This window comes from Nematostella vectensis, chromosome 4, assembly GCF_932526225.1.
Source record: "Nematostella vectensis chromosome 4, jaNemVect1.1, whole genome shotgun sequence".
In the NCBI taxonomy this organism is placed as follows: domain Eukaryota; kingdom Metazoa; phylum Cnidaria; class Anthozoa; order Actiniaria; family Edwardsiidae; genus Nematostella; species Nematostella vectensis.
Genome location: NC_064037.1, coordinates 3,974,937 through 3,991,292, shown reverse-complemented (window position 1 = coordinate 3,991,292; position 16,356 = coordinate 3,974,937). Strand labels below are relative to the sequence as shown.

The following is a 16,356-nucleotide window of genomic DNA, read 5'->3' as shown; positions in this document are numbered from 1 at the left end:
TGACAAGTATATATCTCTGGACAAGGACTTTCAGTGCTCCTCTTGAAGTATTGGATTTGATTAGCTTTTACTGTAAGTTCATGACCTAATGATCCACATGCCTTTCTTTGTATGAAAATAGTGAGAGAAATCTATGATTTTCCTCCTCTATAAATCTATTTTGGCCATGAGTATACGATCTGTAATCTCTATGTCCTCACCACCCTATTTATCCTTAAACATCTCGTTCATTCCTCCAAAACGGTCCCGAACTAGGCAAAGTCCCATTCTCCTGTGACAAGCTTAATCAGCTTCCACGCATGGGACCAGGCATGCAGCAGAACATATAGAAGATGAAAAATAATTTATAAATAGCTTTTTCCCTCAGTTTTAACACTGAACATTGCTTAAAGAAAACACTGCTACAAGGACTAGAGTGTTTTGTGCCTTACAACCTCTAGCTACCGAACTTGCCTGATTTGATCTGAATATTTAACCCTTTCAAGCTATTTAAATACAATGTAAACGATAAATGTAAATTATATGGCTTTGATTTCACCCACATATCACAAAACTATTTTATAATAACTAAATAAATATAAGATACCTATAATACAAAATACCATTTTCCAAAATAAGTAGTTTTCAGTTAGAAATACAGCCTGGCCAAATCGAGAACCACACCAAAAGTCTGTGTGCTTATGACCATGAAATTAAATAGCTAGTGTTGATTTCAAGTACAGCTCAACGGTATGAAGCAAAACACTTTAAAATAGTAGGACTGTATTTAATATGTTACGTAAATCCTTGGTTCATTTGTACATAATGGTACAGGCAGTATCAATAAGAATTAATTTAAAGTCAAAATATAGTCGACTTTTGCAAGCACCCATAATATATTCTCCAAATTTGGTCACAAACACGAAGTCTTTTAAATTATTTTTTTCTGTATATATCTATATTTATTTTTCCTGTATATCTCTGGACCAGGACTTTTTGTTCCTCTCTTGAATTATTAGATTTGATTAGTTTTTACTATAAGTTCATGATCTATTGTTCCACATGCCTTTCTTTGTATGAAAATAGTGGGAGAAACCTATGACTTTTCTCCTCTCTAGTTCTATTCCGGCCATGAGTATACGATCTACCATCTCTATGTCTTCACCACCCCATTTATCCTTAAACATCTCATAATTCATTCCCCCAAAACGGTCCCAATCTTGCTTGTAAATCCCCACAATACCATACCCATGGAACTCCCAGAAAGCCCCAAAGTCATCAAGGCCATGCTGCATACTACCACACTGTAGTCGCTCAATCACAGGTGAGAATGCTTGTCTTCCTTTGATGCTATGCTATTAGAAGCATCAAAAAGACATGTGTTAGTAAAGGGGATTAGTACATACAGGGAATACTACAATTCAGTTCTGCTATTACAGAATTGACACACTAAAAAGCAAAACTCTCTTGGGATGAAAAAAAAAATACCCTATCTAAGTGTTGTGCATATAACAGTTAACAATTTGCTTTTCAAAAATTATAAGGAAATGACCAGTAGGGGTGTGGCTGTACCCCCAAACATTCTGGGTCATTTGATATTATGAACATATTGGTGGAGTGAAAAGTTAAGAAATTGCTTAACAATTAGTATTAAAGAATAATTGTAAATGTTTTTTTTTTTGGTCTGCTTTCTGATAGTTATAATTAAACTTCAAAATAATATTTAAAATATTGGTGCATGTTTTGTCCGATTTAAAATGAATAATAGAGCTAATTTGTGCATCAATCCTTTCACGAGCGCCTATTCTTTTTTAAGAAACCACCTACTTCAGTACTTTTTGGCAGCCCTGATCACCAGGCTATAAAGTTGGCACACTGATTCTGGTTTTTACAAAGTATACATTTCACTGGTTTACAAGGCATTAGTTTGTTACCCAAAACAAATGTTTTTGTGTGGATTCTAACTTTTCAGCTTAGAAAAATTTTTCATCTGTAGATTAGTCTATGGGTGTAGATCAAACATCTAGTTACTAATACCTTTCGTACATCTTCAATAAATGAAGCAGGGACTTGTAAATGTAAATCCATCACAACCACAATACTGTCTTGGTCTGTTACTCCATGATTTACTGCTTGCTGGATCCCTAAAGACTTTTGAAAACCAGAGATGTTTTCCAAGAGAGAATAATTTGGAAGAGAACTTTCCTCCAATGCTGCTTTTAAGTCAGCATTAGGGCTCAAAAAGTCCACAATAATCACATTGATGTTCTCATCTCCAGTTTGTTTGTAAATTTCTTGGATGTTGTTGATGAAATGGTATACCCATTTAGCTTGGTTACGGCCAGATATGACAAGTAAGTTTACCATTGCTTTCCTGTTCCAAACAAATCCTTCTGGATAGCATAATTCTCCAGACTCTTGTTGGTAAACATATTCTGAGAAGCGCACAATCTTTCCTGAGGCGTTTTCCTTGAATAACAGCTCAACAAAGTACCGGGACTGCTTCTGCTCAACATTTAGAATGTCTTTAAAAGTATATTTCCTGAAAACATAATAGTTGTAATGATTGTGTGAGAGTAATCTCAATGTTGGAGGCGTACAACTCTAATTACACAGTATTTCCAACTGCAATTGAATTATGTGGGTTTTGGTTTGCAGGTTGCTTCACTGGAGTGCAAGTGTAAGCGCAAGAACAATCATAAGCACAACAACTTAAAATAGGTCAAACACAAGCACAAATGGAAGAAAACCAACAGTTGCATCTCCTTGCGCTTGCTCTTATGTTCCAGTAAGAACCAGTGAGGACACAGATAGGGGGCCATGCTGAACAACATTGACTAATCAGATTCGGCTTGAACACTGTAAACATTTTGAAAAAAAAGTTCCAGCTAATCAGGTAGAGTTGTTCCAATGCTCAATCGACAGAAAAAAATAGAAATGTAAACATTCTGAGAGGAACTGCTTTTGATATACATGCTGTGCTATGAACCACCTGGCATAACAAAGGTATATTTCTGTGTAATGTTAATGAAAAAAGACAAAACTCTAAAGCAATCTTGCCCAAAAGAGCTAACTGATAAGGCCGGCAAGGGCCTGTGTTTCCCCAGGTGGACTACACAAACAGGGTCAAATAAACAATGTCCGGCGTTTCTTATTGGCTGAACTTTTTTTTAATGTTTACGGTGTTTAAGCCGAATCTGATTGGTCAAAGTTGTTCAGCATGGCATGCTTTCTGCGTCCTCATTGTAGTTTCTTCTGTAGATTCTTGCATGCTGATTGCCTTACTTTTATTGGCAGTCATTTAATTAAGTTTGTCCCTATTATCCCCCATCCCTAGAAAAAAAATACAACACATCACCCCTTCACACGTTCTTCTAGGCAAAATGTAGTTTTGCCATTGAATGTCTGAAAAAGACATCATTAAGAGTAAATTGTATTAATGTCTCTAAAAATAGTGGCAAAAAAAAATACTGTGTGAGCAATTAACTTATATAAAACTATAAACTATAAAATGCCCCAAATCTAGCCACCGGTATTAAGCATTCAGATTTTAGTTGAAATAATTATTAAACATCTTATTTCCTTATTTAATACATTATTTAAGATTTGCACCTTTTTACAAACGGACGTCAACACTACAATGCCCAACGGTGTTTTGGGGGATAAAAACAATGTCTGCAACACCATCTAACGAAACCTATTCATCGAAACAATGGACCTCTTACTTTGTTTTTATAAGGCGAAGTAGAACTACGAATAATGTAACCCAAACAAAGAAATCGGTCAACGAAAATAGACTCACCCGCCATGCTCCCTTTCAATTGCTGCTACAACAGATCTAGCAACCCGAAAGGCTCGAGTCTTATCCATAATATCATTTCCAAAGCAGATTACTCCGGTATTCATTGTCCGATTGGACTTGTCTGAAGGATAAACAGCTGTATAAACATGTTCCCACAGAGAAGCGAAAAGCGATAATTGGTGTTTTATCAAGTAGTTTGGTTTGTAAGCGCATGTAGGGAAGAGGTTCACAATATCACGTTGATTCATAAATGAGTATTTTGATACTTTTTCCCATAATATTTCTCGTTCACTTTTTGCCGGTTTTTTATGGTGAAGCCCTGTGGGTAAAAACGTGTTCGTGTTTACAGTATTATCGCTTATTTCGGTGTCATCATGTAGAGATTTTAGGTATTCTGATGGAATATCCGTGAATACCTCGCCATCACCAATGCGCCATTGAACGTTAATAAAATCACGAAATAACAAGTCCCCTTGTTTGTGAATTAAATCAAAATAGTACAGCCGCGAAGCCTTTAAGTGAACATCATAAGATCTTTCTGACTCTGGCGATTCGCCTCCATAACGGATCGCACAAGCCAAGTTCGCGTTTGCGCGGTCTTCATCTGTACTTAGCCAGAGCTCAGAGCTTCCACTTGAATCTAGGCGAAACGTGTATTTCGCTGCCTTTGGAGCCGCGATGAAACCAAACACTCGCTTGCCATGGTGCTTCCCGTTCTTGGAAAAACTCAAGCCATCGTGAAGCTTTCTACTTTCAGGGATATTTGGAAAAAGTGGGAAGTACAACAACGTTCTCAAGTCATTTCCGCACAATTCGTCCCACAAATGGAAATTTACAAATCCCACTTTTCCTTCTTTCACTGGGGCATTTGTACCGCGAAAATTTAACCTCGCTGTTCGTAATAATTCGGCTTGTTTATATCTTCTGATGGATTTAGTATCAGTTAACCCATTCAGCAAATCAAGCGTTTGATTTTTTTGTCGGCAAGCAACTAACACAGCAGGGCTATAATCTGAAGCCGGCAACGAGTGTTTGCCAATGAAAAAATTGACGTTTAACTGCCACAATACAACCAGAATACACAAGACGAGTGCCGTATAGGAAAGAAAAGTCTTCCTCTTCCTGATCGTCAGTATACGAGCCATGCCAGAGGCGCTGGTAGAGAAGCCATGTGCTTCGTCCTCTTGTTCAAAAAGGTTCAGTCCGTTAGCTGTGTCAGATCCTCACAGGGGGTGAGTGACGTCAAAACTGAATTTAGAACCTAGCCGAATTTATTTTAGCCTATCTTGATGTAAACTCTGATGTGTCTCCAGACAATTTCTTTTTTTATATAATTATATATAGATTTTTATTCTTCAATACAAGTTTCTATTGACCTCAAGGTTGTAAGAGCATAACTCGGGTACCCTGTGTAACAGAGGGTACCCAAGCTTGCTCAGAAAATCTGCCTACAATTCAAAGTCGTAGAAATCATCTGCAAACACAATCCTAAAGTCACAATTCACTATTCTAAGTCTTTATTTTTTCCTTATCTTATAAAGGCTTTGCAAAAGTACAGTCCCTCTTTTTTTTTGAAAATCCTACGCCCAGTTCATTTTGGTCAGCAGTCACCTAGTACACTTCAAAATGGCGGCCTTAATGGAAGCGGTCTTTTTCTTCTTGAGCACATTTTCTTATTAAATGTCCCTTATGGATGCCTTTTTCTAGTAAAAATACAATAAATTCTGACCCTTTTGGCATATTGACATTTTTATATGGACATCATTGGCATTTCTTGGTTATAAAAAGAGCTTATTTACAAGCCATCCATGTCGGTTGAAGACGACTACGTCCGGTGGCAGAGGGCCGCGACTCGTACACGAGCCCTCAGACCAAGCAAAACAGACGCTTTCTTTGCCGATGTTAACGCTCTCCTAGACGAACTGAACTCGTTATATTTCGGATCACCAGTTATCGGCCGACATGAGGTAGGACCAAATCCTTGGTTCATTTACACTGTAACACAAATGATTACCATAGCAATAATGAAGAAATATCATGTTAATCCAAATCACGTTTTAAATACTAATTCTTCTCGAACTTAAGTTTTCAAAGCGTTTTTGTTAATAATAATCTTCTAAAAGGATGGGTGAAATAGGTAGCAGGGAGGGGGCGTCCTACTGTGAAACAGGGAGTATATGTAATAAAATTTGTTGTGATTAACTATATATGTATATAGATGCACTGAAAATCTCTTGACAAACTCTATTTGTAGTATAGTAATAACAATTACATAATCAGTAGTAAAAAAATTCTTATTTTCAATAAACGTTGTCGGTGCCAAATTGAAAAGGCTATATATGTATATATATATATATATATATATATATATATATATATATATATATATATATATATATATATACATATACAATGATGGTTGAAGGCTTTCATAGAAAGTGCTCAATACTCGAAAGTAGAGCGGTGTATAGTGTTGGTTTGAGAAAAATACAAACTACATAGGTTTCCCTACAGGTCTGTTTCGTGGTTGCCCACTCATCAGGGGATGTCCCTGTTGCACATAACCAAGCAAAAGACCTGTTTGGAAAAGCTTTTGCATATGTAGCCTGTGTAGCTTAGGGGGCCCTTAAGTTAACGGCCCTGTTTTATTTGCTGTATTTAACGGCCCCTCCCTCCCTCCCTCTATATATATATATATATATATTTATTTGCTGTTTTATTTGCTGTATTTAACGGCCCCTCCCTCCCTCCCTATATATATATATATATATATATATATATATATATATATATATATATATAATGGTTGAAGGCTTTCATAGAAAGTGCTCAATACTCGAAAGTAGAGCGGTGTATAGTGTTGGTTTGAGAAAAATAAAAACTACATAGGTTTCCCTACAGGTCTGTTTCGTTGGTTGGAGAGAGGGAGAGAGGGGCCGTTAAATACAGCAAATAAAACAGGGCCGTTAACTTAAGGGCCCCCTAAGCTACACAGGCTACATATGCAAAAGCTTTTCCAAACAGGTCTTTTGCTTGGTTATGTGCAACAGGGACATGAACATATCCCCAGCCTCAACATTCTAAATTAAGGGGGATGCAAATACAATTTAAAATCAAAAGACACAGTTATTCTTTTTGTTGTCCTCCCACATTATCATGGATATAAAAAATCTAGCATTGATTGATTTTGTAGTTTAGAAAAGAATATTCAGAAAAAAAACATTTTTTTACTAAGGTGGCTGGTCCCAACATTTTTTTTCTTTTTGACTATTTTACCAAGAATGTTCCAAGTAAAACTGATTGAAAGAGGGATGAAATGGTGTTTTAATGGCCCTGTAAATGTATATGTCGCTGTATGTGGAAAGAAATTAATATAATTTTGAAGCCAATATCTTAAATATTAATGTATGTAAAGGTTCAAATTGCAACATTATGCTCTTTTTATTACAAGAATATGTGTAATAGTCCAGTTAATAGTCTAGAATAGTTGTTTGGTTTGTAAGTGGTTATTTTCATGTTGTTTAGGATGCCTGGCCTGTCCTGTCCAAGTTTGCTGCAGTTGTACCCAGTAATGGCACCAATGATCACCTGGCCACAAAGTTCTGCCAGTTAGTTATCAATCTACTCTCCAAGCAAAAGGTTATGGTTGACTCAAGTTAAATTTATGTTTCTCTGATATTCTACATATATTCTGTAAACTCCCTTTAGTAATTTCCAACTGCATTCTGGCATATGTCATTCAATCTAACAGAATCTCATTGATGCTAATTGAGTGTCTTGCAAAAAGGTTGCATAGTTGGAAACTATTTTAGTGCCAACAAATGACACCAAGAATATTGAATGGCGATTTAGCTGTCGAAATAGTAGTCAAGAGTTTGCAGAATATTTAAAAGTGTAGTAGTCATGATTACTTATCTTCACCTTACTAAATCACTATAAACACATTTTTGTTGCAAGCACAAGGGTTGTGGGTACAAACTTTTGCTTTTAGGCAAAAAAATTCGATAAGACTACCAGTGAAACGTTAAGTTTAGCCCTGGTTCCATGTTTGTTATAATTATCACGTAATATTGTACACACAGGTGATCATTAACCAAGACATAACAGATGACCTACTAGAATTCTTAACCAAATCAATCCAGAGCAGTCAAAAATGGGTGTTACCCGATCACTTGAAAGCGCTTGGAGCTGTTCTGTACGAGAATGCACCAATGTGCTCTAAGGTGAGATTCTATTGTCTGGGTTCAAAACGAAGATCTCAACTTGTTAATCAAATAAAAGAGTATGAGATACCTTGTAGGGAATTGTGACTTACATAGCTAAAGGATCTTGTTAAGTCTTTCATTTCCATAACGCCTTGAGACGCCTGTAAAATATAGGCCCAACTCCAAACGTCAAAAATGCAAACTAAACATCACCAGACCCGGATACTCATAGATTCATCCAAGGCATAGATGACCTTCAAAAGCGCATCTAAGCAATGTAATAGAATTGACTCTTTTGTCAAAATATCAACCTTAATTTCTGACCAATTCATAAACAAATGCTTAAACTTAGAAACATTTCTTACCAAAAAAGACACAAAATTTCAAACTACAAATAGAGACAAGCAAACACAGATCAAGTCACCAATAGATACCTTTATTGCACTCTGTCAGGTCCCATTTTACAGCAATCAGTCACAATAATCAATGCTAGAACCTCCATTAGAAGCGAGTCACCATGTTTAGCCTATTTTGCATGCCTGCACTGCATCATGAGAGTCTTGGAAACACCTTGACAGACAGGCGGGCAATCTCCTCCCCCAGAATCATAACATTTTTTTTATAAGTCTCTTTGCCCCGAAGCCAAACAAAACATTTTCAGGTCCAAGGAACCCAGAATAAGCCTGAAAACAATTTTTGAATAAGGTTGGGTAACAAAGATGGTCCACATTGGAGAATATGAGGCCATTCACCAGAAAATTCCTTTCCCACTCGGTGAAACCCAGACAAGGAATTATCCCATTGAATCAACCTCAGCGTGCAAACATCCATAACCACAGCATTAATTATGCCCAAAAAGACTTCATGATGTCCTAAGGCACTCTCCAGATGTGAAAAAACTGTAATTTTTAAGCAAATTAAAAGCAAAACTGTTGTAAGCAACAGGCTGTAGCAGTGCCATCGCTAGAAAGAAAAGGCACCGCAGTGCATTGTTGGAAACTTCAAGGCATACTGTCTTGGGTCAGCGGTAGCTTAGCTCAACTGGTAGTGTTGGACTTGAAATAGGGGGGGAGGTTTCTGTTTTCAGTCTGTTTTTCTTACGATGTTGCTCAAAAGTACCCAGGAGGGAAAGGGTTAAATATATTTTTTTAATCCATGAAAAAAACTTGATAGAGGTTACCCCCCTTCACCCACCCCCTACCCATATTTGTATTCTTTCATTCATCCATCCATCAATCCATCCATCCATCCATTCATTCAATTCATTCATTCATTTATGTATTTATTTATTCATCTTTTTTAAATGATCATACATATATAGACAGAAGTTGACACCATATATTATGTTCACAGCTTGTATTCTTACGTTTTGCATAATATTTATATACAAAAAATACATTTTCAAATTTTCTTTTTTTTTTGGCCCTTGACCCATCCATTTATATCTCATAGGAGGATGGAACCCTCATAACCTTTCTCATACTGTAGAGACTGATCATGCTGAGATAATTATGTGTTAAGGCTTGTTTTTCTTATCTAGTACTTGGAGATGCTTCTTGCTGAACCACCTACAGGATTATTGGCTGGTCTTATTTGCGATCCTGGATGGGACATGGAAACAAGATGTAATGCAGTCAGTTGCATCGCAAACACCTGTCTCAAGTGAGTCACTTTTGCCTTTAGTGTTTTTTTTTTTAATCTCTGGGCCCATGAGACACTTGCTTTTGTTTCAGCTGAAATATTGAAACATATTAGATTTGAATTATTGAAACATATTTGAGTTTTAAATTTTCGAATCATCTTGAATTTATTGAATATTGAAGCATCTTCCTGTTGTGATTTTATGTTTGGTATTTTTGTCTCAGATCCAGCACTGGCCAAACCATTGGAAGTGATCATGTGACAAGAGCATTCGAGATTATTTTGAACACAATCAAATTCAAGCCTCAGCAAGCCATTGAAGATGTAGATCACTACAGGGTAATAAAAGTCAGCTTGTTTCAACTGTTATTTAGGAACATTTTAATATTGTTTTCTATTTCATGCTAAGAATCTTAATGTTTATGACATAAACATTAAAGATAGTATTGCTCATGTTTTGATAGCTTTTGCTCAATGGTCTAAGAGCTCTACAAGTCATTCTTGTTCTCATGCCGTCAGTGGATGCATCCTACCAGCAGTCTCTTTTGTCTGCATTAAAGGTACTGTAAGAATTATCTCAGGCATTTGATGCTGTCTAATCAGGGCTGGCCTTGACTGTTACACACTTCAACCCATCTGCCCTACCCCACAAGACCTTTAAAAAAACACCCGAACAGTACCAGTAATGCTGGAAAAACACACAAGACATGCATCGGCCGATAAGAGATACCCTGATTTTGAATGCCATTTTAGCAATTGTTTAGCTTTTGTGATTTGTTTTCTTTCGACCCCTTGATGAAGCAATCTGAAACGTTTGCATTTACTGTATTTGTATGTTTGTCTGCTTGTTTTCTCATCTTGTGGCACAATATTTCTTTCTTATGCAGAATTGCATGCTTTGTGGTCTTCCTGGTTATAAACCATGTTTTCTGGAGAGAAGCAACATTGCTACAAGTTCAGGTGAACTAACTACTTACTAATATTTTGCTAGAAATTATAATTGATGGTGTAATCAAATTAATTTTATCATTGAGGCTAGAGTAAGCATTTAAAAAAAGGTGACTCTATGTATATCAGAGGTTCATCAGACCTCTGCCAGTTATATAATAGAGTTTGTTGAAGATTACTGCTCTGTTTAAGGAAACCTCCTAGTATACCATTGTTTGCACAACAGTATCATTTAACAATAAAAACATGTTTGCAATCTCATATTAACTAAACGTATTCACTCTTCTAACAGAACTGCAAGCAGATGATTTATCATCCGTCAATCTACCAGTCTTTCCACCCAAATCAAGGTCATACCAAAACTCAGGCACCGTCAAGAAAAAGAAAAAGAGAAATGCTCAGCGAAAAGACAAAGGCTACTCCAACAAGACACCCAGCTACAACTCTAGCCCCAACTTAAGATTCCCTGTTGACCACTCCTCAACTGATGCTTTGATGCCAGCATTTGCTAAGGCCAGTCTTTCAAATAGTGACTCACCAATTTCAACACAAGGTGATACTTTGAGAAATGGTGCAAAGCACGATAGGCCTCATGTTACAGGGGCTGGGGATTTGGTCCATTCTGGCTCATCATCCTTCGGGGAGTCTGCTAGTGTGGTTGGATTAGGGTCCTCCATTGGACAGGATACTGGTTCTGACGCAAGGGTATCTACAAGCTCTGACTCTGAATATTCAGACAGTGAGGCTGGACAGCTGCTGAGATTAAGGTGCAGGATAAAGCTTTTGTTGCCTCAATGTGTTATGTTGCAGTATCGTCTTGGAGTAGACAGACATAGTGACCATCCCCTAACATTGTCTATTAGTTGAATTTTGGCTACTGATTTCTACTGATGTTGAAATATGAATCAGGCCTATGGCCAGAACAACCCCCCACTTGGCTGGAAGGTCCACTCTAATTAAGGAAATTGAGTACAACTGCTGTACCTAAGAAAAAATGGTCCTCTTTGGGTAAACAAACACCCTGCTTGAAATCTTGGCTACGGACCTGTTTATGAGCCATGTAGTTTGAGCTGGTTTTAAACCAATGGTGTAATGCTATCCAGTCACCAATCTGATATTGGAACAAATTCAACATACCCTGTCCCAATCTTTTTAGAACTTAACTAGAGCCTTAATCGCTGTAGTTTTAGGGAGAGATGAATATGGCAGGGTATTCCAGATAGTTTGCTTTTTTTTGTTGATTTTGCTTTGAATGACTATTTTTTTTAAGACTATCTGCTGTAATAACTGGTTTGATTAACAGATCAATGATGTCTAAAGTACGACAAACGGCTCTTGGATGTCTTCAAGCAGTTGTCAAGGTGTGACAAGAAATAGTTGTCAATCATATTCTAATCTGCCGTTAGTTTGAAATCACAGTACAAGGAATTAAAAGAAATGCTTGACCCCTTCAGCAGAAGCACTCTACCCAGATGTATGTATCTAGGTAGTGTACAGGATGGGCGAGATTGTAGTAGATTTTTAAATTCTTAAAGATCAGCTAACACATACAGCTACCCAATAACCCTACACTAGAAGACTAAATTAAAGAATCTTTTTTTAAGTAATTTATCTGCCTTTTTAGGGAATGAACAAAAAAGTGATGTTTGGTTATTGGTCATCATTTATACCAGACACAACTACCAGTGGCTGTTCCTGGTCGCTGTTCTCCATAATTCTCAGAGACCCTTCACCTAGGGTAGGTTAAAGCTTTAGAATAATTAGATAGCTGGAGAATGGAGAGACTGCTGACTAAATTATGCTGTCTGCAGGCTCGGTCAGGAGGGGTGGGAGTGCTCACAGAACTCCTGGACGGCTCCAGACAATTCCTGGCAGCTGCTGAAGACAGGTACACAAAACGACACTTTGGTTGGATCAGAAATAATGTGTCTTTTACTTTTTATTACAGGATTTGTTTTATGGAATTCTTACCTTATTGTTTGTTTGATCTGGGAAGTGTTGATCCCTATCTAGTCATCCATCTTGACCAAAGATGCAAATTTAAGTAACTCTTATATGGGTTTGCTGGATATAAGGGACATGTATTACGACAGTAACAGCTAGGATGAAATTGGGCTCGCATTTGGTACCGGGAACAAATGAAATCAAACTAAGGACACAACTTCCAGGAAATTCCATAGAGCACACTCAAGCATACAGAACTGTAGCATACAGAAGGCAGTGACCATAAACTGACACGTCATAAACCATTAATGAACACAGCGAGGGAATTGATTGGTTTATTGTTTGTTTGATCTGGGAAGTGTTGATCCCTATCTAGTCATTCATCTTGACCAAAGATGCAAATTTAAGTAACTCTTATATGGGTTTGCTGGATATAAGGGACATGTATTACGACAGTAACAGCTAGGATGAAATTGGGCTCGCATTTGGTACCGGGAACAAATGAAATCAAACTAAGGACACAACTTCCAGGGAATTCCATAGAGCACACTCAAGCATACAGAACTGTAGCATACAGAAGGCAGCGACCATAAACTGACACGTCATAAACCATTAATGAACACAGCGAGGGAATTGATTGGTTTAGGTGATACTGTATGATTGACTACGCACTATTCCCAGATGAGAGATGGATTTGAATTCTCGGTGGTCGTGCATCAACGAGTTCTGCTATTAACCTACTATAGTTTCTTATTGTAAATCGTGTAAATAGTTCTTATTTTCTTAATTCATTTTGTTATAAAGGGACACATAAATTATCTAAATATATTAAAGTTCTTACCAATGTGTAAGATGTTTTCCCCTATTGTTGGTGTGATTAGAGAGGAGCTGAGCCCCGCCCGCCCCTACACCTCTTTTTCCATCAAGCTGGCGAGCACTATCCATGAGCTACATCGGTGTCTCCTCCAAGCACTTATAGCTGAGACCTTTCTGCCTGCCAAGCTGCATCTTCTCAAGTGTCTGTCTGTCCTTGTGCTAAACTCGCCCTATAACAGGCTGAAGACTGGGCTTCTTACGCGTGTTGTTCATCAGGTTAAGCCTTTGATCAACAATAAAGGTAACACTGTCCTCTGAAGTGATTCAAAGATGTTTAGGGATGATCAACAATAAAGGTACACTGCCCTCTGAAGTGATTTGAAGATGTTTAGGGTCAACAATAAAGGTAACACTGCCCTCTGAAGTGATTCAAATATGTTTAGGATGATCAACAATAAAGGTAACACTGCCCTCTGAAGTGATTTGAAGATGTTTAGGGATGATCAACAATAAAGGTAACACTGCCCTCTGAAGTGATTTGAAGATGTTTAGGGATGATCAACAAAAAAGGTACACTGCCCTCTGAAGTGATTTAAAGATGTTTAGGGATGATCAACAATAAAGGTAACACTGCCCTCTGAAGTGATTTAAAGATGTATAGGGATGATCAACAATAAAGGTAACACTGCCCTCTGAAGTGATTTGAAGATGTTTAGGATGATCAACAATAAAGGTACACTGCCCTCTGAAGTGATTTGAAGATGTATAGGATGATCAACAATAAAGGTAACACTGCCCTCTGAAGTGATTTAAAGATGTTTAGGGATGATCAACAATAAAGGTACCACTGCCCTCTGAAGTGATTTAAAGATGTTTAGGATTATCAACAATAAAGGTAACACTGCCCTCTGAAGTGATTTGAAGATGTATAGGGTTTTGGATTCGCGAATGATGATTGATTTGCATCAGACATATATGTTTACAAATAACGGTTGCAAGGAAACCTTAAGCCTTTCTTATATGAACCAAAAAAATTTACTTATCTAGGGATTTCACGATAAGCAGTGGAGGATACAGGTAAATGCAGATTTAATTTCAAAAAGCATATTATGAGAAGCCTTAGGGCACTGTACTGATGTACATAATTTGTGCTACGTCTTTTTACCGCCCTTTAAAAAAATATAGCATGAAATTTTTACAATGCAAATCATGAATAAAGTATGGAGAAATGTTGTTATTAGTGTAATGTGTTACCAGAAGGCCCCGGTCATCATTTCACCACTGTCTTCAGATTCAAGTTTGTGCATTGCCGCTTTGACATGTCTCGGGATGGTTGTCTCGGTCAATGCCCCCCTGACTGAGGTGAGAGAAATAACAAGGCCACCTCAGGTGTCTACCGCCACTGACCCGACACAAATGCAGGAAGCCAAGAGAGGAAGCCAAGAGGAAAGAACTGGTAATTCATCAAGAACATCAAGAGAATCAGAAGCTCTAAACGCATCAGAAGGGAAAGAAACATCATGGCTCTTGACAGCATGTGTCAAAGCTGTTGCCAAGCAACCCAGAGACATTCAGCCAATGCAAGTCCGGATTGAAGCCATTCAAGTGCTGACCGCATTTGTGAGGAACTACTTTGAGCATGCAAGGTGAGAGGTATTAGCATAGATTTTAAGGATTTTCATAGGATATAACGATGTGCTGTCTTATTCAGTTGCATTTCCCTGGTCAATGTGAGGGTTTGTTTATTTTTATGAAAAATGAATCCATGACATATCCCTAATTATCTGTCTTGATCCATGGAAAAGCCTCTTAACTTGTATTCTTGTTATTGTTGTCTTATCTGCAGCTCCCATGTTCAGTTGCTCAGCAAAATTGCATCTTCCTACCTCAGTATCGATGAACAGACCATCTCAATGTTTGCAATAAAGGTAATGTGCACAATCCAACTAACAAGTTGGCTTTATACAAACTCCTTCAACATATGTTGTATTTGGTATATGTTCACCATATTGATACCCCGCTTTCTTAGTTACTAGAAGAACTCCTTTAACATACTTGATACCTGCTCTACAATGCATAACACATTATTACCTTACTTGTTTAGTTACTGGAAGAACTTTCCAAAACGATGAATGTTTATCTCAGTGGTGAGAAGAAGTCATCAGAAGTCAGTGTTACTCAAGAAGAGGTAGTTTCCACTATATATTATAAATACTTACTGTATGTTGCGACCTTTGGTGTATTTACCTTGGCCATATAATATTTAGCTTCGGTCATAGTGTATTTCCCCGATCATATTCATAATACATGATTCTGGTTTCTGTAGCTTCTTGGGTTCTGGATGGAACTACTAGAAGGGCCTTTTCTTGGTTTAATGCAGTCTGGGAATCCAAAAGGAGCCAAGCTCACGAGTACTGCAATTGACTGCCTGTCAAACATTGGACCAATTGTATTTGAGATCTTACCAGTAAGTACACGCTTTCATTATTTTGTCTATAGATTGTAGAGTGGTTTTCATGAACCCGTGCAAAAGCACAGAAAAAACCATACAAGACAAAGACGTTTGAGCGTAGTTTAACTTTTGTTTTGTCAGGAAGACAAGAGGATCACGTGCATCACAATGCTGCTAGGTCTCGCAAACGAGGACGACAACTACATAAAGGTACACTTTGTATTAAAACTTGTAGGAGAACTAAGCTCCTCTAACGTTTAACACGCCCTGTAAGAATGTGTGCCGTCTAGAGTGACGAGTCCAGAATGGCTGAAAGGAAAATTATGTGAAATGCTTACGGAATCAGTAGCTCTAGAGGCGTTTGCTACTACAGTTTTCGGCTTGTCACACCAAAGTTTCATTCATAATCTCCTTGCTCTAAGCGAAGAACATTGTGAAATTGTTTTTATAATTATGTATTTGTATCCTTACACCTCCCAGAGCAACAACAACAACAACACTTTTTATGTTCCTTGTTCAAAGTTTACATATATGGGCGAGCATTCCCGCAAAAAGCATAGCTTGTCGAG

At 37.6% G+C, this 16,356-nt stretch overlaps 2 protein-coding genes across 3 annotated transcripts in view; one reads left to right on the top strand and one right to left on the bottom strand.

Moving 5' to 3' along the window:
* On the bottom strand, positions 1 to 5,105 carry LOC5513101 (N-acetyl-beta-glucosaminyl-glycoprotein 4-beta-N-acetylgalactosaminyltransferase 1). 2 transcript variants are annotated; one of them, XM_048727047.1, is made up of 3 exons: positions 3,782 to 5,105; positions 2,026 to 2,521; positions 1 to 1,334 (listed from the first exon to the last, which is right to left on the bottom strand). In XM_048727047.1, exons 1-3 carry the CDS (start codon positions 4,924 to 4,926, stop codon positions 1,023 to 1,025), a joined length of 1,953 nt encoding a protein of 650 aa, XP_048583004.1. In that variant the 5' UTR covers positions 4,927 to 5,105; the 3' UTR covers positions 1 to 1,022. The 2 variants fall into 2 exon arrangements, with proteins under 2 accessions (XP_048583004.1, XP_048583003.1); XM_048727046.1 differs by having other exon boundaries at positions 2,017 to 2,521; positions 3,782 to 5,102.
* Positions 5,106 to 5,220: 115 nt separating this feature from the next.
* The window catches only part of LOC5513128 (HEAT repeat-containing protein 6), a 23,620-nt gene continuing 12,484 nt past the window's right edge, over positions 5,221 to 16,356 (top strand). The window contains exons 1-17 of the mRNA XM_032382612.2: positions 5,221 to 5,748; positions 7,307 to 7,420; positions 7,864 to 8,004; positions 9,527 to 9,648; positions 9,852 to 9,966; positions 10,092 to 10,187; positions 10,515 to 10,587; positions 10,868 to 11,342; positions 11,879 to 11,936; positions 12,200 to 12,313; positions 12,387 to 12,463; positions 13,401 to 13,636; positions 14,627 to 14,981; positions 15,182 to 15,263; positions 15,440 to 15,523; positions 15,662 to 15,802; positions 15,929 to 15,997. Of these exons, the coding sequence (XP_032238503.2) occupies positions 5,590 to 5,748; positions 7,307 to 7,420; positions 7,864 to 8,004; positions 9,527 to 9,648; positions 9,852 to 9,966; positions 10,092 to 10,187; positions 10,515 to 10,587; positions 10,868 to 11,342; positions 11,879 to 11,936; positions 12,200 to 12,313; positions 12,387 to 12,463; positions 13,401 to 13,636; positions 14,627 to 14,981; positions 15,182 to 15,263; positions 15,440 to 15,523; positions 15,662 to 15,802; positions 15,929 to 15,997 (2,511 nt within the window). The 5' untranslated portion in view covers positions 5,221 to 5,589. The remainder of the gene's footprint in view (positions 5,749 to 7,306; positions 7,421 to 7,863; positions 8,005 to 9,526; positions 9,649 to 9,851; positions 9,967 to 10,091; positions 10,188 to 10,514; positions 10,588 to 10,867; positions 11,343 to 11,878; positions 11,937 to 12,199; positions 12,314 to 12,386; positions 12,464 to 13,400; positions 13,637 to 14,626; positions 14,982 to 15,181; positions 15,264 to 15,439; positions 15,524 to 15,661; positions 15,803 to 15,928; positions 15,998 to 16,356) is intronic.